The following is a 23,394-nucleotide window of genomic DNA, read 5'->3' as shown; positions in this document are numbered from 1 at the left end:
TTCTCCTAAAGTGAGAAAAATCGAAAAAACGAACTACAAATATATTAACGCCAAACAATCGGTAGAATTTATAGAATATTGTAAAAATTATGGTCTATTACCAACATATATATATATATATATATATATATATATATATATATATATATATGCGCGTGTGAGTGCAGGAAAAAACAAAGACCCTCTCTCTCTCTCTCTCTCTCTCTCTCTCTCTCTTTGCTCTCATCTAAACTGGCAAACACACACACACACTCACGCACACACACACACACACACACACACACTCACGCACACACACACACACACACACACTAACACAAAAATGATTAACCAATGACGAAAATGGCGAATGGTTGAATAAAATATTAAAAAGAACAACAGATTGATCGACGACCAAGATAAGATGATCAGGGAATGAATGCATAGATGAATGAAAATGATTGATGAATAATCGTTTGGGTGGCTTTATTAAAAATTTTTCTCTATAATTTTTATTGACATTTGCCAACTATCATATAAAAAATTCGGTTTCTTTTTGTAGCTTTACTAGGTATAAACAATAAAAGAGACTAGTGAAGTGATCTACCGAAGCTCCAAATACAACAAGCATAATTACAAGTATAAAACCTTTTTATGTCTACAAATCATGATCTAACCATCACAGTTAATGATTGGTAGATGAACAGATATACCGAGGCAAAGTTAGTCAGGTGGGGAAGTAAATAGAGAGGCAACAGATGATGTGTTATGTACTTAGTAGCAAAAAAGGCTAACAATAACACACACTACATACTTATTATACATACATTGCACCATATATATTATATAACATATATATATATATATATATATATATATATATATATATATATATATATATATATATATATCATATACGTGGTTATGAGTAACCAAACTTACTAAATCATTCAGATCAGCTTATGACATTATCGTTTTGATGTATTTTATTGATTAATTGATCTATCGATGTTACATATTGAATAATAATAAAATAATAATAATCACTGAATTGAATAATAAAACGTGACGTGAGTTGTGAGGTGGTGATAACCGTGCTGCTTTCTTGAAGGCGACGACCACGACGGCGAGAAGAATGAAGAGGACAACGGTGTCGATTAATTTCAACGACAAACATGACAAAGTGTCAGGCATCGTTCTGTTGCCGTTGTCCTATCACAACAGATTGACACAATGAAACACAAAAATAGACAACTGACAATGAATGGAAGACACTCAGTGCATATAATGTATATAAAATAACGTACAAACAGATGTACTTGTATCAATCAGCATATGTATGGCATGCATATTTTACTCATGGATATACATTATGTGCATTATATTTCGTATATACATACATTACACACACAAACCACATACATGCGCATATATATATATTATATATATATATATATATATAATATATATATATATATATATAGTATGTATAATGTAACATTTGTACATCTGTCCACCACAACATCTACATTTATGTGCAGGCTAACATGTGCACAAGTTAACTTGAACAAAACAAAGGCACAAGCAGTACAGAATGAATAAACAAATATGGACTTAATCACATACATAGACACGTTTACACACACACACACACACACACACAAACGAACAAACCAACTTCTACACATTTACAAATACAATTGTACAGACAGCATAATTATACTTAGCTAAGAAAATTGCCAACATCAAATGTACAATGATGTATGAACAATACATATATAAATGTACAAGTGGACATAAATATAGGCAGTTATAGAAAGTCACAAACAGGCAAACACAGAAACAGACATACAATTACTACTGACACAAACAAACGTAGACAAGCATACATACAGACACACACAGACCCACAAAAAGACCCACAAACACACACACACACAAACAGCACACAAACAACAAACACCAATTACAACAGATCCCACCACACCTGCTCTTATAGTTTACTTAAAACAACAACTATTACAACAACTACTACTACAACTTCTCATGCAACTTTTACTACCAATTCTGATATAACAATAACAAGCACTGCAATTACTATTAATAAAAAGTAAACACATCAATACTGAGTACTGCTACTACTGCATTCAAAATTAGCATCATATAGAGGGAACAACTATATAGCTATAACTGAAATGAAATGATAAAACTACTACTGATTTGGCTGTTGGTTCATACTGGCCTTTGTTCTTCACCTTCATCATAATCATTTCATTCATTTCATGCTTTGTGACTACTGTATGGTCAAATATATGTTGAGTGCAGTGATCATTTATCAATACTTTCTCCCTCTCTCTCTTTTTCTCTCTCCTTCTCACTCTCTTTGTAGCAAAATGACCATTGACCAGAACAGAGAAATGAAATGATGATTCATATTTTATTCTCATAAAGAGACATTACATTAATGTTACAAGATCAAGATATTTAACAAAACAATTAGTTTTTCTTGTTACCCTACATTGTTGATAAATATCATCAAATTATAAATAAATATTATTATATCTGCCTGAAAAACTAAACAACAGCCTTTGATAAACATTTTTTTAACTCAAACGCCAATTTTTTGTATGAGTTAAATAAACTTAATAATCAACTGAGATTCATCTTTAAGTAAGGTTGAATAATTAAATAGAAAATTAAGCAACACTGAAAATGCTTTCCTAAACGACTGTATGTGTGCGTGTGTGTGTGTGTGTGTGTGTGTGTGCAAAGAGAAGATAACCCTTTAAACTTAGGCAGCCAAATATCAACCAATAATAATTAACCATCCATCCAGTCTATCACGAATTAGCAATGTTGTAATGGAATATCACCTGAAAAGATCCATAAATGACAGTAAAATGATCATTTTTTTGCTAACAAGGCCTTCTAATATTATGTATATAAACGTGTGTGTGTGTGTGTGTGTGCGTAAACAAAAAAAACGCCCAACATATGGCTCATATAAAAATAAATAAAATAATAAAAAATACACAAGCGACCACACACACACACACACGCTTGTGTGTGTGTGTGCTGAAATGTTATCTATAAAGTTGTAAATCAATATAAATTCTCATTTGCATAAAACAAGCAAGATATAAATTTATTTGTTTTGTCCAAACAGTAAAAAAAAGGAAGAGAAAAAATACTATATAACTGCAATAAAGACCATTAAATCAATGAAAATGTTATAAATAAAAACATCTGAACAACTGTTGACTTCATAAGAAGAATGTTTGTTGTGATGGCAGTGTAGAAAAAAATGTAGATAAAAAATAATGTAGATAATATCAATATTGTATTTATATAACAGCATCACTTGTAACTCTGTAATGAGAAGTTTGAAGGATTGTAAGGAACAAACACACAGTGAAAAAAAACAGCACAATTATTTACTATTACGAAAAAAATATATATGAAAGAAGAACGAGCAACGTAATTAATACAGTAATAAAATTGTATTTAATAAGTAAAGTAAAATAACGTTAAAAAGCTACGTTAACGAACACACAGCACCTAAGTTGAATACTAAATGAACAACGAAACAATAACAGATCATGCTACATCAATCTCATACCAAAAAAATAATAAATGAAACATACCACAAAACATGTGAACAACAACTAAAAACACACCCAAAGAACAACAGCACACACAAGCACACACGCACACACACCTAACAAACAACAACTACATCACACACACCAAACAGCAATTTGTAAAACTTTCCCATGATAACAAACCATACAAGACAATAAGACTACAACATCAATCAATAGAGATCAATCATATCCTATGTTAATAATAATAATAATAAAAATAACAACAATAACAATAATAATATTAGTATTAATAATAATAATAATAATATAATTATTATTAATCATTGTTAAAAATGGTACTCATATATCCAGTTTAGAAAACCTATTGTATAAAACTCAAAGCGAACTCTCTAAATATGTAAATAAAATGATTTATGACATCTTTTAAATTTTCAACTATTAGGAAAGCTACTTGAAACTAAATTTTTTTAAAATATTTTACTTCAATCCAACCATGTATTCATTAACTTTAAAAAAAAGTTAATGAATTCATTCATTAGGTGATCATCTCTAGCATTACCTTTTATGTAGCTGATGTAATTATCTTTATGTAATTATATAAATAAAATAATCATATAAATAAAATAATTAGGTAAATATAACAAATCAGTCTTTTGCTACAATAAAAAATGTAGTTATTATCTAAACCACCAATAAAAATCATCAATATTTATTACATGGAAAAAGACAAGAGAGAGGGGGAGAAAGGAAGAGAGAGAGAGAGAGAGAGAGAGAGAGAGAGAGAGAGAGAGAGAGAGAGAGAGAGAGAGAGAGAGTGAGAGAGATTACAAGAAACAAAACAGATAACTGCACATTAAAAACTTTACAAACAAAAGAACATCTAATTAATAATAACCTTAATAATAATAATAATAATAATAGCAGCAACAATAACAATATTAATAACAGGAGCATGAAACTAAAGCAAGCAACAAACTGCAAGCATGACATGATAAATAACAAACAATACAGTAAAACAATACAAAAACTATCAAAACAGAAACAAGCAAATAAACCAACAAACAAACCAACAAACAAAATCACAAGTAATGTAGCAGTAAACAAATGCCACACCACACAACATTAACAACAACATCAACAGAAAAACACAACAACAACAATTTCAACAACATCAGCAAAAAAGCAAAAACAAGGACAAAAACAACATGTCAATAACGCAACACGCAACATCACACAAACAACAACACTTAACAGCTTAGGATATATACTTAAGCCAACAAAAGAACATGCTAGGCCAGCTATGCTCACTCAATCTCTCATCAATTATATAATCCACACATACATACATACATACATACATACATACATACATACATACATACATACACACATACAAACATACATACATAAATACATACTTATACATACATAAATACATACATATACATACAACAATATACATACAATAATATATATCTATCACACTAGTATCTTTGAACATTTACATTATTATAACAATAATATTATAACTCAATTAAACGTTGTGTGTGTATGTTTAAAAAAAGAACTTTTTACAACAAAGACAGAAAGAGAGAGAGAGAGAGAGAGAGAGAGAGAGAGAGAGAGAGAGAGAAAGAGAAAGAGAGAGAGAGAGAGAGAGAGAGAGCAAGAGAGCATGTATTAGTGGAATTATTTAATTTAGCATGTATAATACAAAACAAACACTAACCATTTCGACTCCACATGTCCACAGGAGCACAAAGAGATAAATAAACCAATATAGATTAAGCAGACATGAACTAAACACATATGCCAATTTGAAACAACGTTACAACGCATTTATATGACATAAATTGTTGCATGTTACACACTGATAAACTACTTGCCGTGAATATTGAACAACAGGTACAATAACAAAGTGTGCATAACCTGTAATATATATATATATATATATAACGATATATGTAACGTTTATACACACAGGAGCACATGTATACATTCATATACACATACACTTCTGTTGACAATTGTGATTGCTTAATTGATTGTTAATAATGCTAGAAACATAGGCAATAAACCTAACATGTAGTTGACAGTTTATCTTATGATAATGACAATTATGACCGTGGTGACAACAATGATTAAGCAGTGATTGATCATATTCATTGAATTAACATACACACTTTTATTTATCATAAAATATAATAAATAATATATATATATATATATATATATATAGAATAATATAACAATAAGAATAAAAATAATGTTATTAATATTATTATTCACCACCAACATCTCCATCATACACACGCACGCACACACACCACACACACACACACGTCTAAATTAAATCTAATTTATAATGTTAATAGTTTTATTTAAAAATCAACAACAAAGAATTCAATATTGAAAATATAAAAAAAAATTAAAGTTATTTAAAAATCTGAGTAAGAGCAGACCATTCATTGCAAGTTGTAGCAAAGCAAACACAATATTAACATGACAAACAACCAAAACAATCCATTTATTTACCTATTGCAGTTTATAAAACAAAGTTAACTTGAGCATTGATGTCTCAAGAATAACAATAGTATGAAATTGAAACCTCTCTTAACATTAATAATGGCATTGCCACCATTAAAATTAACTACATCTTCATCATAGTAAAGTACAATTAATGTAAAGTACAATTAACAACAACAACAACAACAGTGAAAAGATCATCTTTACTTGCAAAACCTTTATCAAGTAACAATCATAATGAGTATATGATTGCACTAAACTGAACTAAACTGAAGATAAAGAAGACTTTGATGATGACAAAATGACAATTGATGATGAAAACCACATTAATGACGATGATGATGATGCCCATATAAAACAATCACATTAGGTGTGGGTGGCAGATGTAGCCTGTAATGAAAGCTACTATTTACTGTTACTACTATTACTACAGCCAATACTGCTACTACTACTACCAATACTACTTCTACTACTACTACTTTTATTGTTACAAATACTTTTCATACCAGAACTACCTACGCCTGTTTTAATTTTTACTACTACTACTACTAGTTAACTAGTTAACCTCTAGTTCACATACTAGCACATAATTATTGAAATTAGACATTCTGTCTATTCTCATCACTCATAGCAATTAAAATACGACTAAGCACCAACCAAGACAATCTAATAAAATTTAAAACATAAGTTTTAAAAACATTAACCAAAAAATCTCTTCTATACAAAATCTTTCTCATCAACCCTCACTTTTCTATTCTCTCCCTTGCTCTCTCTCTCTCCTTATCTTTCTTCTCTTTCTTTTTCATAAAACAGCATTTGTGTTAAAATCAATAATGCTAATCTGAGCAAGCAAAAATAATGAAGATGATGAAACTATTGATTTCAATTGATATTTATTTGTTTTAGCCTGTGTGCCAGCCAGCCAACCAGCCAGTCAGTCAGTCAACCATCTGTGCTTGTGTACATATACTATACATGTGTGTATGTGTGCAGTTGTCAATAAAAAAAGAACACTTGCACACGTAAAAACATTAAGAAATAAGCAACAACACAAAACCAACAGACAGCTGGAGCAATTTTTAATTATTGTGATCAATTTGAAATGTTTAAAATTATTATGTATATGAAAAAAGCTTATGCTGAAACATCGTAAACATATATTTCAGAGGTCATCATGTGAGTGGATGGAGCAAGTATAAAAACTGGATAGTTTTCAAAATTAAGTCATACAATAAAATAGGATTGCTAGGTTGTTTACTATCTCAAGTGTGACTCATTCATTAGCTGATTCATACGGAAGATTTATTCATTCATTCATTTATTTATTTATTAATTAATTATTTATTTATGAACTTATTGACTATTCTTATATATGAATTTCAAATATAGCAGCCAACATTGACAAGAAAGATAAAAAAATAAGGATAAAAACTGCAAATAAATAACTGACCTTAAGAAAATGATAAAAACTAGAATATTAAACAATGACTGATTGTCAAAAAACATACTGAGTTGCAAAAATAATGTTTCTATAATAGTATTGATTAACATATCAGATAAAAATAACATTTATACCATAAAACATACTGACTGAGTTATGAAAATAATGTTTGATACCATACTGTTGATTAATATATCAGATAAAAAAAACATTTATACAATTTTTTCCTTCAAGCCACACACATGTTCACACAAACTGCATTCTCACACAGACATAGACACACACACACACGCAATAAAAACGCACAGATGTTTTTAAATGCTTCACACAAATAACTGAAACAATTAGATATTAGATAAATAATGTAATAAATAAGATAAATCAAAGTAAAAGATGATAAGTGAAGGCTAAAAACTTGGCATGAAAATTGTATAAATCACAGCATTGTTAAAAGAGAACAACAACTTATAACACATCAAAGAGAGTATTTAGTCTGTCTAGGGATCCCAATTTTGAAAAGTCTCTTTCAATTTAGAAATTTAGATTTAGAACTGTTGCCAATTTATTGTTTTGTATGATTGAAAAAGTTTGTTGTAAATGTGCAGTACTACTACCACAGTACCACTACTTACACTACTACTACTACTACTAGTAGTAGTAGTAGTAGTAGTAGTGACAGTAGTAGTAGTAACTTCCTACAAACAATAATAGTGTGGTGATGTGATGATGTATACAAAAGGATGAAAGGATGGAAAATAATTTACACGTTTGTTTGAAAATTTTTAAACTTCAAGTGACAACAACCATTATTCTCTTCATCATCGTCGTCATCTTTTTCACCATCACTGCCCATCATCATAACTAATAACATCTCAGTTATTGGCTAAACGATATAACCAACAACCATCGCATAAACATTAAAAAAAAAATCAAAAATAAAACCATACCATGTATTCACATACTATTAATTGCACTGACACCACACATGCTTACATTGTTTCAAAAAGTCATACAAACTTCCACATATGATCTATAAAGCACTACACAGCAAGACACCACCTTAAATTTCATTGTATTTATTTATTCATGTAATAACAGATAAACACACACTATGAAATCTAACAAGACAGCAACGAAAATGATAATAATAATTAAGAGGACAAACAACTAATAAAACAATGACATAACAGTTAAATATCACAGGCAACAATTGTGTAATTAAATAATTAACAACCAACCTGCTGCTGCTGTTCAAAGTAACTGCTCTTCAATGTTGATGCTGTCAATCTCTCAAGTATAGGAAGTGGGTTTTTCCAGAGTTTATTTTTGGAGCTGGGATTTTCCGGTGATTTCTTCTTGCCATCTAGACTAGGGCAAGCACCAGATTTATTATCATTGTTATTAGCATTACTGAGATTACTACTATTATTAGTTGTTTTATTTTTATAGTTATTACATTCATTTTTCAAATTAATCTTATCAGTATTATCACATATAATTCTGCAGTTATTCATATTATCAGCACCATTATCACCCTTATTAATGACACTAGCCTCAACACCAGTCACGTTTGAGTCACTCCTTTTCTCACCCTCCATATTATCAATATAATCATTGGCATCTAGATGAGGTGGAGATCTGGCATCATTATCATCATGAGTGTAACCACTATCAACAACACTATTATCATATCCATCATCGTCATCATTATTACCGCCAATATTATTGGTGAACTTGTGTGATGACAATGACGATGACTGACTGTCTGAATGGAGTGATTGACATATCACGAGCTCAGGTGGCTTATCAATGTTCTCATTATTGTCATCATTATTGATATCAAAATTATTTTCATCACCATTAATGCTACTAAGGGGATAACCATCTTGAATTTGACCAGAATCAGCATTGGCATCATTTGCAGCTCTGCGGTCGTCGTTAACATTACCATCATGATCCATGCACATAACACCTCCGTTATCATCATGTTCAGCTTTATCATTACCCCAAGTATTATTTTTATTATTATTATTACTATTATTACAAGGGTGATCAGAAATTTCCATATTGGTTTCATTTTTATTCTGCTCATAGTTGCCTTTGACAAAATTGCTATCATGATTATTATCATTACAATTACCACTATTATTATTATTATTATTAGTAGTAGTAGTAGTAGTAGTAGTAGTAGCAGTAGTATTACTATTATTGAAATTGAAGTTGATACTTTGACCAATCAAATCACATTCCATAAATTTATCACTTTCACAACTTTCAGCACAACTATTATGCCCATCATTATTACCATCATCAGCATTATTTTTATTATCATTACTATTACTATTATTAATTTTATCATTACCATTGCTATTATGAATATCTTGGTTAATGTTACCAGTAAAGTTAGTGTGGTCATTGAAAACTTTCCTATGGTCACAATGACCACGGTAATCCCTGACATCACTACTGCCCAAATGGTCAGTATAATTTCCAGCCCATTTCTCAGGGCTTTCAAAGTAAGTATTTATGTTGTTATTTTTATTAATGTTGTTGATGCTATTCTCTTGTTGCTGTTGTAAAGTTGATGGTGATACAATACCTTGAGGCAGTGATGATAAGAACTGTTGGTTTACATTGTTGCAATTGCTAATGTTGCTGATGCTGTTGTTGCTGATGTTGCTGTTGTCATTTTGAGACATAATTGTGTCATTGTTGATGTTATGACCACTAATAGCATTGTTAGCATCAATGTTGTTGCATGCAATAACATTGTGGCTGGTTTGCAGCATGTTACCAGTACAAAAATTGGTTTGGTTATTTGTATTATGCGAGCTGTTGAGGCTGATGTCACCGCTGTTATGTTGTTGAGTGTTGTTGTCTACAGCAACTCTATTAGATGAAGGTGATTGTTGTTTCATTTGATGCCAATCGTTCATGTCAGACTGATGAATACGCTTTGATGCTTGCTCATGAAAGGAATAGTCGTTGATGACTGGAGGAGAACTCACATTAGCCGTGTTGTTGCCAGTGTTGACATTGTTGTTGCTGGTGATATTTGAGTTACTACTACTATTCGTGACATTAAGATCATTAGCAGAACTGATATTATTATTATTGATTGTATTAACATTGTTGTTTATATCATTTAAACTGTTGTTATTATTAACAATCGATTCATTAGTAAGTTGATTATCAAGAGGATTATTTTGATTACAATTAGTGTTACTTTTATTTTTGTCAACATTTGTTTGTTTACTGTTGAGCTGGTTGAAAGCCTCCTTATCTGGTGCCATTTTTTGGGACCTAGATTCCAAAGAGGCAGCAGTTGAGCCCATAGCAGCAGTAGGTATTGACCATTGATTACTTTCAGCCAATAAAATATTTTTTTCTTGCATTTCATCAGTGGGTTGGAAGCTGCCATCAAACATAACATTTCTCGTGCTGGGACACTCATTCCTTCTAAACTGCTGCTCAATTGTTCTCCAAGGATCTGATATCGACCAAGCCAACCCATCTCCATTCATTGGCCAGGGAAAATTCTCATGCATTGAAAGACGATACTGTTCTGCATTCTGCCAGTTGATTGTTGAATCATTCACTGACATTTTCAATGGGTCATTCATGGGCCATCCAATAGAATCAGTCAAATGTTGTCGCACTGGCTCCACCATATTCCATGCAGCCATCGATTCTGTCCACCTCCTTGCATCAGACACAGGCCAAGTAAACTGATCGGCCATGTGGTGAAACATCGAAGGATCTGACATAGGATAAGTAGCCTGGTCTGGAAGTGGATACTTAACATGTGAAACAGCTAATGTACGTGTTTGTAAGTCTTTGTTCGACCACCTGACTGCATCTTTTTGAGACCAGCGAATCTGCTCCTTCGATGAGCCCTTTGGAGGCTCTCTGTAAGAAGTTACTCCATTGTTATCTACCCTCCATAGAGCTCCTGTGTTGGTAGCAATGGCTAGCTGTTGGATGACCTCTTCTATATCTAAATTCTTCTGCAGTTGTTGTCTGACAGCTTTGTGGATTCTCACAACTGTAGCACACTGTTTCTGGTGCCTTATCTTCGCAACGGCCTCTATCAAGTTACGAACTGTGCAGTTCGTAGACGCTGTTAGTGATGATGACGAAGATGATGACGGTGGGTTTAGCAAGTTGGGTGTACCATTTCTGATTTGATCCATTTACATCAGAAAATATTCTTTATTTTTATGGAGATAGCATATTTTCATCTGTAAAAAATGACGCGCATTAAAATACTTTTCGAAAATCAAAATTCATAGTTTTTAAATATTAGACAAATTAAAAAATAATTTTACATTTTGGAAAAAGTTTACCTCTAAAATAAAAATTAGGAAAATGAACTTTAGGGAGATGGAAACAACGAGATATCCATATCGGTCACGATCGTCAAATAAAATAATTTGATAACAAAAAAATTTTTGTATAAATGATATAATCCGTAATATAAACGTAACATCCAGTCATTAAACAAATTATTAGGTAATCTACTTAGACGAAGACGATAATTATCTTACACAATCGCCATCAATAACCAATATGGCTGCTGCAATTGCTGCGATTCAGTTTTAAAATGGCATCTAAAGCCTAAAATTAAACTTTTTAAATGTTAATTTTTTTCAAACGTTGAATAAAAAGAGGCGTTTTAAATAAAAATTTTTATTTATAAAATATTAAATTATCTTCAATTATAAATTTATAATCGAAACTATGCGCGATAATTACCGTTTATTTGCCAGAAAACAAACAATGGAAGAAACTGCGAACGTCGCACGGGTCGTAAACTTTACACAATAGTTATAGATTTACATACAATACACGCGCTTTATGTATGTAATATATATATATATATATATATATATATACTTATATATAAATTTGTTTATCTATTTATATGCTAGTCCAGTAAAAACTTTGATTTACCCGAACATTTCTGTTAACAAGCCAATTTTTTCATAATCATTTATACTTGACCCTAGTGGTTCACAGCAAAAATTCGATGAGCTTCTTTTTTGAGGAACTCAAAGTTGGTGTAAAAACTACACCGTAACGCAGTGGCGGATCTAGACAACTTTGACGAGGGGTGGGGCCAAAAATTTTGAAATGTTTTAATTTTCACGGTAGGGTCCAGAATTTTCACGAGGGAGCCAAGGTTTGTCGTTGTGTGGCTGACAACTTTCTTTTGCTTATCACGTTCAATGGGATAAGAGGTTCGGGTTTAATTATCTATTACAAAAGCTTTTTTTTTATAAAATTATTGAGTTAAAAAACGAAGATCAGGAATGACACTGGAAGTGTAAATGCAGGATAGGGACCCTGGTACGAAGTAATTCACGAAGAAACAAATAGCCGGTTACAGCCGAAAGATGAAGATGACATAACATGACATGATAATTTTTTTTCTACATCATTGATAGTATTATTATAAGTTAATGAGATTTAATGATAAATAGTTTATACGGCCGTGTGCCTTAGTCATATAAATAGAACAAAAATCTAAGTATATGATATGAATGGTTCTTTTTCGAACCGGCACATTCATTCATGGTCAAGTGTTGCGCAATATGTTGATGTTGAGTTTGTTTATGTCAGGAGCATGCTGTTTTGACAACCCCAGTCGTGTGTTTCGTCGTCCTGTCTGTCAGTCAAGTTTCTTAGAGTGATTTCATTTATTAATAACTAGCGAAATGAATTTTCAAGGAATTGCATCTTGATTAGTAGTGAGATTTATTTTATACAATAGCATACGCGTGCTTTTGAAAACGTTCCAGGTCTAGTTTTACATTTTAAATTTGAAGTTTAAAATAATAAATTAAATTAAATTATTAAATAAATAATAAATTGAAATTGAAACGGAATGAATCGAGTGTCACTGGATAAATTAGTGGAGTTGCAGAAAAATGTCAAATGCATCAGGAATGTCTGCATATTGGCCCATGTTGACCACGGTCAGTTGTTTCTTTCACTGGCTTGTTTTACTTTATTTATTTTCAAGTTAAGTGTCTATTTTCAACTTTGTAATAAATTAAAACAAAATATCAATTCCATTTATATGTAAAAAAAATGCTAATTTAATTGCAAACTTAGGTAATGTATAAGAAAATTATCCTAAGCCTAACTTTTGGATTTTTTAATTTAAATTCATTAAAAACTCATTTTGATTTTATTTCCCATATGTTTATTTTTATTGTTTATTAATTTATTTAAATTTATTATATATTTTTATTGTTAAATAAATCTAAAAATAATCATAATTTTATTTGAAAGGCAAAACGACATTAGCTGATGCACTTGTGTCTAGCAATGGCATTATATCACAAAAAATGTCAGGCAAGGTATAATAGAGAGATGCCTATACACACACAGACTCATACACACACAAACTCACACACACAGACTCACACACACACAGAATCACACACACAGACTAACACACACAAATTCGGAATCTCTATTTTAATTATTTTTGAAGCTGAGATACATGGACAGCCGAGAGGACGAGCAAATTCGTGGCATAACCATGAAATCAAGTGCTATCTCACTTCATCATCAGATGGGTTGAATTACAATTTATTTTTCTTCTTTCAAATATATAATTTAAATATTATTTTTCTATTTTTGCTTTTTAACTTTTGGTTAAAAGATTTTATTAATCACAGCTGATTAAATGATGTAGTGAAAGTGATGATGATATGGTGATGACGATTATGTGGTGAGGATGATTGTGATGATTGTGTGGTGATAATTATGATTGTAATTTTAATGGTGAACTGTTTTACACTCGATAAATGTATATATTTTTAAATTATTGAAATTTGTTTAAAACTGTAAATAGCAGTTAAAACCAAATTTGTAAAATGTATTTAAAATATTTTGACCTAGAAGGTGCAAAGGAATTCCTAGTGAACCTGATCGACTCTCCCGGCCACATCGACTTTTCAGGAGATGTGTCAACGGTAGTGCGCCTGTGTGATAGTGCAATTGTAGTGGTTGATGTAGTCGAAGGTGTTTGTCCACAGGTATTTTTCATTAAAAAAATTTTTTTAGTAAATTTCTTTGTTATTTAAATACTTTAATACTTTTTATTTAATCAGCCGATCAGTTAAATTTCTCTCTCTCTCTCTCTCTCTCTATATATATATATATATATATATATATATATATATATATATATATATATATTATAATATTCTATAAATTCTAAATTTAATTCTATATATATATATTATATATATTAGTTTTTCTAGTATTTCAAAATATTTTCAGTTGAAAGACATTTAAAAGATTTTTGTTTTTGTTGAGATAAATAAATAAAATTAGAATTATTTCAAGTTTAATACAAACTATAGTTTTTTTTTTAAATTATAAATATTTTTTGGTCATCAAGGGACGCATTTGAAAGTGAAACTAGAAAATTTTTAAATTTCAGACGCATGCAGTGTTAAAGCAAGCCTGGCTCCAGAACATAGTCCCAGTGTTAGTGCTGAATAAAATGGACAGACTGATCATCGAGTTGAAAATGAATGAAGAAGAAGCTGAACTGAGAATTTTACAAATCCTACAAAAAGTTATAATCTTCTAATTTGTTATACATTGGTCAAATCAATATTTGATAAATGTATTTATTGTGTTATATGGCTGTTTCATATCATTGCAATATTATATTTCAAATTGTCAAACTGTTACATTGGTCGGTCGGTTGGTCGGTTTATTGGTTGGCTGGCTGGCTGGTTGATTGGTTGGTTGATTGATTGGTTGGTTGATGTGAATGATGTTGGTCACCCAGGTCAATGCCTTAATTGGAGAGCTCTTTACCAGTGATGTGTTGGCCAAATTTTCCAAGGAGGTCATTTATTTATTTATTCATTCATTCATTCATTCATTCATTCATTCATTCATTCATTCATTCATTCATTCATTCACTCATTCACTCATTCTTTCATATGTTTATTCATTGATACATACATTCAAAAACAAATTAAAATATACGTATATGGTGAAAACATCTGCAGCTATTGCAGTTCTTGTAGTAATAATTTAAAAGTTCTTGGGATATAATTAAGATAGTTCTCATGATACCATTAAGATAGTTCTCATGATATCATTAAGATAGTTCTTATGATATCATTAAGATAGTTCTCACGATACCATTAAGATAGTCACATCAACCAATTAGATCTGGTAGAGGCGATACGATATAGTAATTATTCCCGCTTCAATTCAATTGTGCGTGTGCGAGCGATTTTAGAAATGAACATTTGAAACCGCACCCGCGACAAACTTCACCTATAGCACCTATCTGCTAACGGCAACGTCTGCTAAGTTTTACAAATTTTTTTGGCGCTTTTAACTGACGTTGTGGTTATGCATCAACGATAACATTATTTTATTTTTATTTCACAAACTTTTATTATAATTTTTCAGAATTCAGAATCAAAAAAGTTGAAGAGTGAAAATATTAACCAAGTTTGTGCTGTTGGGTCTTTCTTTAAATTATGAATGAATCATTAATTGATAAAAATCACGAACAACTGCAACATCACCAATAATGATCTTATTACTCTTATCTATTATTTTTCTAATTGTTATTATTATTATTAAACTTTTACTTTACCCTTATCTTAATATTTTCCTTCTCAACCTCTTTAATGTTTGTTATTTCACCAACTGCTGAACAAACAAGAGATCCACTTAAACCCGGTTCGAGCACAGTGTCTCTGCAGTTTGATGCAAATGAAAGGCACTTTGTAGCTGCGGTGTTTGCCTTTGCTGTAACCATTTGGTGTGGCCGCTGAAATAATGATGAAAGTAATTAAGATAATGTTTTAATGAGAACATCTTTCAATTCTTCATTAAAACGTAATTGGAGTAAAAACAAGTTCAATAAAAGCGTACAAAAAATTTCCATATACATAAATACATACATACATAAATAAAAAAATGTTAGTTAAGATGTTAATTGGTCATTTATAATAAAAATAGTAAGAAAAATAATAATAACAACAATAATAATAATAATGACATCATTACTATTATTAATCTTAATAAACAACCGCCACCATCTTAGTTTGATCTGAATGATTGGACGGTTGGCTTGGATGAAGTCGACGATTCGCTCCTTTACTTTTCGCCAGAACAAGGAAATGTTGTTTTTGCCAGCGCCTACGACGGCTGGGGATTTAGGTAAGTTTTATGTTCTTTGCGTTTCATTTTCTTTGTATTTTATGTTCTTTGTTTTTATGTTCTTTGATTTTTATGTTTTTTTGTTTTTGTTCTATGTTTGTTTAATGTTTGTGGTTTGTTTATTGCTATATGCTTTAGTAGTAAATGTTTTTTTTATTAGTATCAAGAATCAAGTTGATATATTTTTAAATTATTTAATATTAAATGAAATTTGTTAGTTGTTTAGTGGATGATTGTAAATGTTTGTAAGCATTTTTAGTGAATAGTTGAGAAAAAGTTATTTATGATTAATATTAATAGATTTCCAGATTTTATTTGAAAGATTTGAATTGTTCATTTATGATAAACATACACAAACATATCAGTAATTATCTAGCCAAGTATTTCCTTTGGCTGAGCTTTCATCTAAGTAACTTTGTGTCGTTAATAATTTAGTTTTTAATATTTTTTAAAACAAATTTTCATAAATAAGTCAAAAAATAAATAAACTAATTAATTAATTAGTTAATTAATCAACTAATTAATAAATTAATATTAATGAACTTTCTCTAACCAATCACAGAACATCTCAATTTGCTGAATTGTACTCAAAGAAGCTCGGTGTTAGTGAAAAGGTTTTAAAAAGAACCATTTGGGGAGATTATTATCTAGATCTGAAGAATAAATGCATCAAGAAAGGTGCCAGGGTTGGTACCTTTCTTTATTTGTAATCTTTTTTATTTTTCGTTTAATTGTTGGTCTTTTTTCCTAAATCTTTATTTAATTTTGTTTTTTTTAATAATAAGCTTCTTATTTCGGTTTAATAGTGATAATAATAGTATTAACATTCATAATTATTATTATAATGTTAATAATAAAATTACAATTATCATTAATAATATCTTTTTTAAAACAGACAAAGAATAAAAAATCATTATTCGTTCAGCTCATCCTAGAGAACATTTGGAAAGTGTATAATTCTCTGCTGATTCACAAGTACTTTATTATTACTATTATAATTATTATTACTATTATTATTATTATTATTATTATATTATTATTATTATTATTATTATTATGGTTATTTTATTCTTTTTTTTAGTTAACAATGATGATGGTGATATAATGGCAATAATGAATGATGATGATACTGCTGCTGCAACTACTACTACTGCGGCTAAGAATATAATAATAATAACAATTATTTTCATAATTATAATATTTATGGTTAGAAGAGCCGCTTAATAACTGCAATTAATTATCCGCATTTAATGATTCGTTTATTGATTCCTCAGAGATAAGACATTGGTGGAGAAAATAGTGAAAGCGTTAGAATTGAAAGTTTTGCTCAGAGAGTCTGATCTGAAGTCGACCAACCAGACTGTCATCCAGTCCATCCTTCAATCCATCTTTTACCAATGGTTACCTGTTTCAAAAGCCGTCTTAAGTCAGTTATGTTAAAAATTAAAAGTTTTTGAATCTGTCAATTTAAAGCGTTTAGACGGCGCCGTAATGGCCAAGCAGTTAAAGGTGTCTGCTGTTACGTTGCGGTGCGGTGCTCCTGGGTTCGATTGCAGACTATCACATGTGATACGTATCTTGTGATGATGAGTTTGATTGATGTGTGGCTTCGCATGTCTCTGTTGTTGTTGTTGCCTTTGAGAAATATAAATCGAAAAGTAATTTGACTTTTAAATAATTTTAAGTAATATGACCTTTAAATATTTTTTATCATTGTTATCATTATTATCTCCACCATCATTATCATCAGTATCATCAGCACTGCGATTAATAATGATAACACCATCGCCGTCATCATTATCATCATTCTCATTTCATGCGTCACCATCATCATCATCTCCAGATATGGTTTGTGAGTTGCTCCCTGACCCGTCCAGTATGTCCGACGAACGAGTGATGAATTTTCTTAGAGGATCATCATTACCATCAACATCATCATCATCATCTCTAGAGTCTCTACCTCCTGAGACAATCAAATTGAAAGATGGTCAGACTTTTGGTTTATTATCATCTATGTTATCATTGTTAGAATATTGACGTACTGAATAAACAACGTGACATGTATGTAATAATTATAGTTATTATGGTTAATATATATTTATAATTATTGCTGTTATAATTATCTTTTATTAATAATAATAATATAATAGATATAATATGATTTAATATAATTAAATGTACAGATCTGATGAGATGTCGGGCCTCAGATGACGCTCCTCTGATCGTCTTCATTTCAAAGATGTTCCCATTCGAGAAAAAATTTCTACCCAAGAATAAGCAGAGGTTTTTTTTTGCTATTAGAAATTTGCAATTTATGATTGCAGGAATACTGCTGCTACTACTGCTGCTGCTACTACTGCTGCTGCTGCTACTGTTGCTGCTGTTTTTGCTATAAATAATAATAATTTTGTGGTTATTGTTATTATATTATTACTATTATAATTTTTATAATAATTATTATTGCAACTACAGGCCTTTAACATGTGAGGAAATAGAAGAGAGGAGAGAGATGCTGTTGAGGAAAAGAAAATTAAAGGAAGCGCAAAGTACACAGACAACAACAAACACGGCAACAAACACAACAACAAGCACAACAACGAACGCAATAACAACAAACCCAACAAAAGACAACACAACAAATACAACAAAAGACACAACAACATACACAGCAACAAACACAGCAACAAACACAACAACATCAACAAACGCAACAGCAACAAACACGGTAACAAACACAGCAACAAACACAACAACAAACACAACAACAACAACAAACGCAACAACACCATCAACAACAACAACAATAGCAACATCATCAACAGCATCATCAACAATATCATATGAAAATATTGTTGACGACCCAACTGTGGACACTGACGATGGTTAGTGATGTGATGTACTGATAACAACAACAACAACAACGACAATAATAATAATAACAATAATGACACACACAGATCAGGTGTTCATAGCCTTTGCACGTGTGTTCAGTGGTACGTTAAAGAAAGGTCAAAAATTATATGTCTTTGGTCCCAAACATCACCCATCCATTGTCGATAAAATAATCAGTCAGGTAAGTATAAAAGTGACGTCAATTTTATTTCTTTGATGTTTGTTTGTTTGTTTTTTATTCATTCGTCGTTCCTTCAGTCATAAATGAATAAATGAATGAATGAATAAATGAATGAATGAATGAATGAACGAATGGACGAATAAATAATAAGATTGTTCGGTTGTTAATTTTAGGTAAACCCCGAACAACCAGCGCATCAGCAGCAACTTCTGGACAGCCTTTTGAAGAAGAGGAACATACAGGAGTGCAGAGTTGGCGAGCTGTACATGCTAATGGGCAGGGATGTGAATGAGGTTCAGGAAGTGCCTGCTGGCAATATTGTCGGTCAGTTTTTTGTACACGCTGTGGTATAATTTTTGTATTGTTTTTTTGGTATCTGGTACATTGTATTGTTGCTTGGTACACTGTATCGTTGCTTGGTACATTGTATCGTTGCTTCATACTGCCCAATAATTTTGAGTTCTTTCGTTAGCATTTGGTACGTACCATTTATTTCATTCCTTATTATTTTAATTAACGTGACTTGACATTTGAAGGTATCGCAGGATTGGAGGATCACGTGCTCAAATCGGCAGCCCTGTCGTCTAATATATTTTGCCCGACGTTCACTGACCTCCATCTGGATGCTTCGCCGATCGTGAACGTTGCCGTCGAGCCGAGATGTACAGGTGGGTTTGACGTCTGACGAGATGTACAGGTGGGTTTGATGTCTGATGAGATGCACAGGTGGGTTTGATGTCTGACGAGATGCACAGGTGGGTTTGATGTCTGATGAGATGTACAGGTGGGTTTGACGTCTGACAAGATGCACAGGTGGGTTTGATGTCTGATGAGATGTACAGGTGGGTCTGATGTCTGATGAGATGTACATTGGGTCTGATGTCTGATGAGATGTACAGGTGGGTCTGATGTCTGATGAGATGTACAGGTGGGTCTGATGCAACTTCGGAGGTATCAACGCCCGCGACAACAACACAGCGTACGTGAATGTGTGGGAAACGACGCTACCCACACATTGCATATGAGAGGCGGAGATCTCTTTTGCATTCGAAACCGGTGACTGCTGGAGCGAGCTTTTAACCACTACGTCACCAAGACATTTGTTTCGTAGTTTGCATGCATGTGTACTTTGGTCATGTAGTATGTTTCAAGTAACTATTCAATAAAACGACAAATCAATTTATGAACTGCGCATGATGCACTGATTGACAGCTGACATGGACAAGTTACTGCATGGCCTCAAACTGTTGAACCAGTCAGATCCGTGCGTTGAGGTGGTCATCAAGGAAACTGGAGAGCACGTGATTGTTGGGGCGGGAGAGGTCCATCTCAACAAGTGTCTTGATGATCTCAAAAATAGGTTTGTTGAAAGATGGATGCACGAGTGAGTGAGAGAATAAATGAATGAACAAATAGTTGGATGAAAAAATGGATGGTTTGATGAATGAATACGTGAATGATTGACATGTTTTGCATTGACCGACCACGCCAGATTCGCCCGCATAGAAATCAACGTATCAAAGCCCACAGTCCCCTTCCGAGAAACAATAATTCCATTGCCGGTTCTTGATAGGGTCAACGAAGTCATCAGCGACCAATCACAGAAGTCTAAAAAACTTGAAAACAATCGACCGTCGTCCAGTAGTTACCAGATGGAGACTAGCGAAGGGTGGTGCATTAAAGTGAAAGCAGTCCCGATACCGAATCCCTTGGTCCAACGATTAAACGATTATTCGCAGTTCATAAAATGCGCTGTTAACAGGATGAATGATTCCGATAAAAATATCGAGGGCTTCGATGTATATTTGAAAAACAAGTTGATTGAATTGCGGACAAAATTGTCTGAAACTGAAGACGATGATGAAGAGCAGGTAAGTCCCGAGTGGGAGAAGGAGTTTGTAGAAAAAATTTGGTCGATTGATTTCAAGAGGAACTGTTCCAACATATTGGTGAATAATGTTGCCGGGTATTTGAGGCCATCATTTTGGGACCTCATCTCTGATGAAGATAAGTCTACTTTTAAAATGTTAGTTGCTTGAAATACGAATATTCGTTTTTAAACATGTTTATTGTTTAGTGCCAAAATTGTTGATTTTATTCAATAACTGATTATGCCATTTGACGCTTCCGTCGTTAATATAAAGTGCAAGTGTACATAAGCTTAAGTATGAATAGTGAAACTGTTATCAACGTTAAAAATATAGAATATGAATGCAAATGTAAATTTGAAACCTAGGTTGAGAGCATACGATCGATCTGTCATAAATGGATTTCAAATGGCAGTCGATGCTGGTCCGATGTGTGAGGAGCCGATGCACGGAGTCTGCTTTGTGGTGGAGGAATGGTCCAGGAAGATGGAGGAGGATAATGGGAATGATGAAGAAGAAAAGAATGATGACGACTGTGGCGACGAGAAGAAAAATGGTGACGGTCATGAAGATTTTACTCTGGTTAATGGTAAAAATTCGAACGAATCAGACGAGATTGAAAATCAAAAATCAAAGAACACCAGGCAAGCAAACACGACAACGCCAGCTGCCGTCAAGAAAAACAGAAGTGACTTCGGATCATTGTTGTCCTCTGTTAAGGAATGCTGTCGAAAGGCGTTTGAGATGCAACCACAACGTCTGATGTGGGCCATGTACACCTGCGTCATCCAGGCCACCTCCGAAGTTTTAGGTGGGAAGTTTCGTCATCCACATTCTCATCATCGCTTGCTTACCTTTAATACATAATCAACTTTTTGAATTTCAGGTTTTTGCTGATTTATTTCCTACAAGTAAATCAGCAAAAATGATTTCAACTGTTCAATGAATGAAAAATTTTCAGGAAAAATGTACGGAGTGCTTGGAAAACGCCACGGTCGAATATTAAGTGAGGAGTTGAGGGAAGGTTCGAACGAGTTTGAAGTTACCTCCGTCCTGCCTGTCGTCGAAAGTTTTGGATTCGCCGATGAATTCAGGAAGAAGACCAGTGGGTATGCTATTCCTCAACTGACCTTCACTCACTGGACGGTCAGTAAGCTTTTTTTTCTTTCCCACCATTAATACCGAATTCATTATTATTCTATATAATTATAAACCAGCAAACACGAACGCCGAACTGAACAACAGGTGATTGATATCGATCCGTACTGGGTACCGACAACAGAAGAGGAGTACATCCACTTCGGGGAGAAGGCGGACAGTGGCAATCTTGCCCGCATGTACATGAATCTCGTGAGAAAGAGGAAGGGCCTTCAAGTCCTCGAGAAACTTGTCGAGTTCGGAGAGAAGCAGAGAACGTTGAAGAAAAATAAATAATATCTTTATGCATTTATTTTTTTTTTACATTATTCATGAAGAATCTTATAAACATTTATTCACATTTAGAATGCATATTATATCGGTGTATTATTTTCAGATATATTTTATTGGTTATGTATCTACATTAATTAGGTCGTTTTAAACTGTGTCACCAACATCGAAAGTATGTATATTTGATTAATAAATGATAAGCAATGGAAGCAAATAGTCAGGAAATAAATTTTGTTAAAAACATTTCGTAGCATCGTTTGT

General features: G+C 32.1%; 2 protein-coding genes across 2 annotated transcripts; one reads left to right on the top strand and one right to left on the bottom strand.

Annotated features, from left to right (window-relative positions):
- Nucleotides 1-8,777: 8,777 nt before the first annotated feature.
- Nucleotides 8,778-11,744, bottom strand: HELRODRAFT_175685 (hypothetical protein; the record flags this gene model as incomplete). Its single annotated transcript, XM_009023087.1, has 1 exon — nt 8,778-11,744. The coding sequence occupies one exon, from the start codon at nt 11,742-11,744 to the stop codon at nt 8,778-8,780; it is 2,967 nt and encodes a 988-aa protein (XP_009021335.1).
- Nucleotides 11,745-13,438: 1,694 nt separating this feature from the next.
- Nucleotides 13,439-23,380, top strand: HELRODRAFT_187216 (hypothetical protein; the record flags this gene model as incomplete). Its single annotated transcript, XM_009023086.1, has 23 exons — nt 13,439-13,529; nt 13,849-13,916; nt 14,054-14,138; nt 14,464-14,600; nt 15,011-15,148; nt 15,368-15,427; nt 16,006-16,047; nt 16,649-16,764; nt 17,327-17,450; nt 17,660-17,739; nt 18,039-18,190; nt 18,608-18,751; nt 18,948-19,047; nt 19,237-19,489; nt 19,727-19,816; nt 20,011-20,161; nt 20,374-20,505; nt 21,050-21,197; nt 21,330-21,591; nt 21,655-21,863; nt 22,074-22,516; nt 22,667-22,851; nt 22,951-23,380. The coding sequence occupies 23 exons, from the start codon at nt 13,439-13,441 to the stop codon at nt 23,137-23,139; spliced, it is 3,399 nt and encodes a 1,132-aa protein (XP_009021334.1). The 3' UTR covers nt 23,140-23,380.
- Nucleotides 23,381-23,394: the final 14 nt, after the last annotated feature.

Source organism: Helobdella robusta, assembly GCF_000326865.2.
Source record: "Helobdella robusta unplaced genomic scaffold HELROscaffold_34, whole genome shotgun sequence".
Classification (NCBI taxonomy): Eukaryota; Metazoa; Annelida; class Clitellata; order Rhynchobdellida; family Glossiphoniidae; genus Helobdella; species Helobdella robusta.
Note: the sequence above shows the minus strand (reverse complement) of the source record. Positions and strands in the feature narration are given on the sequence as shown.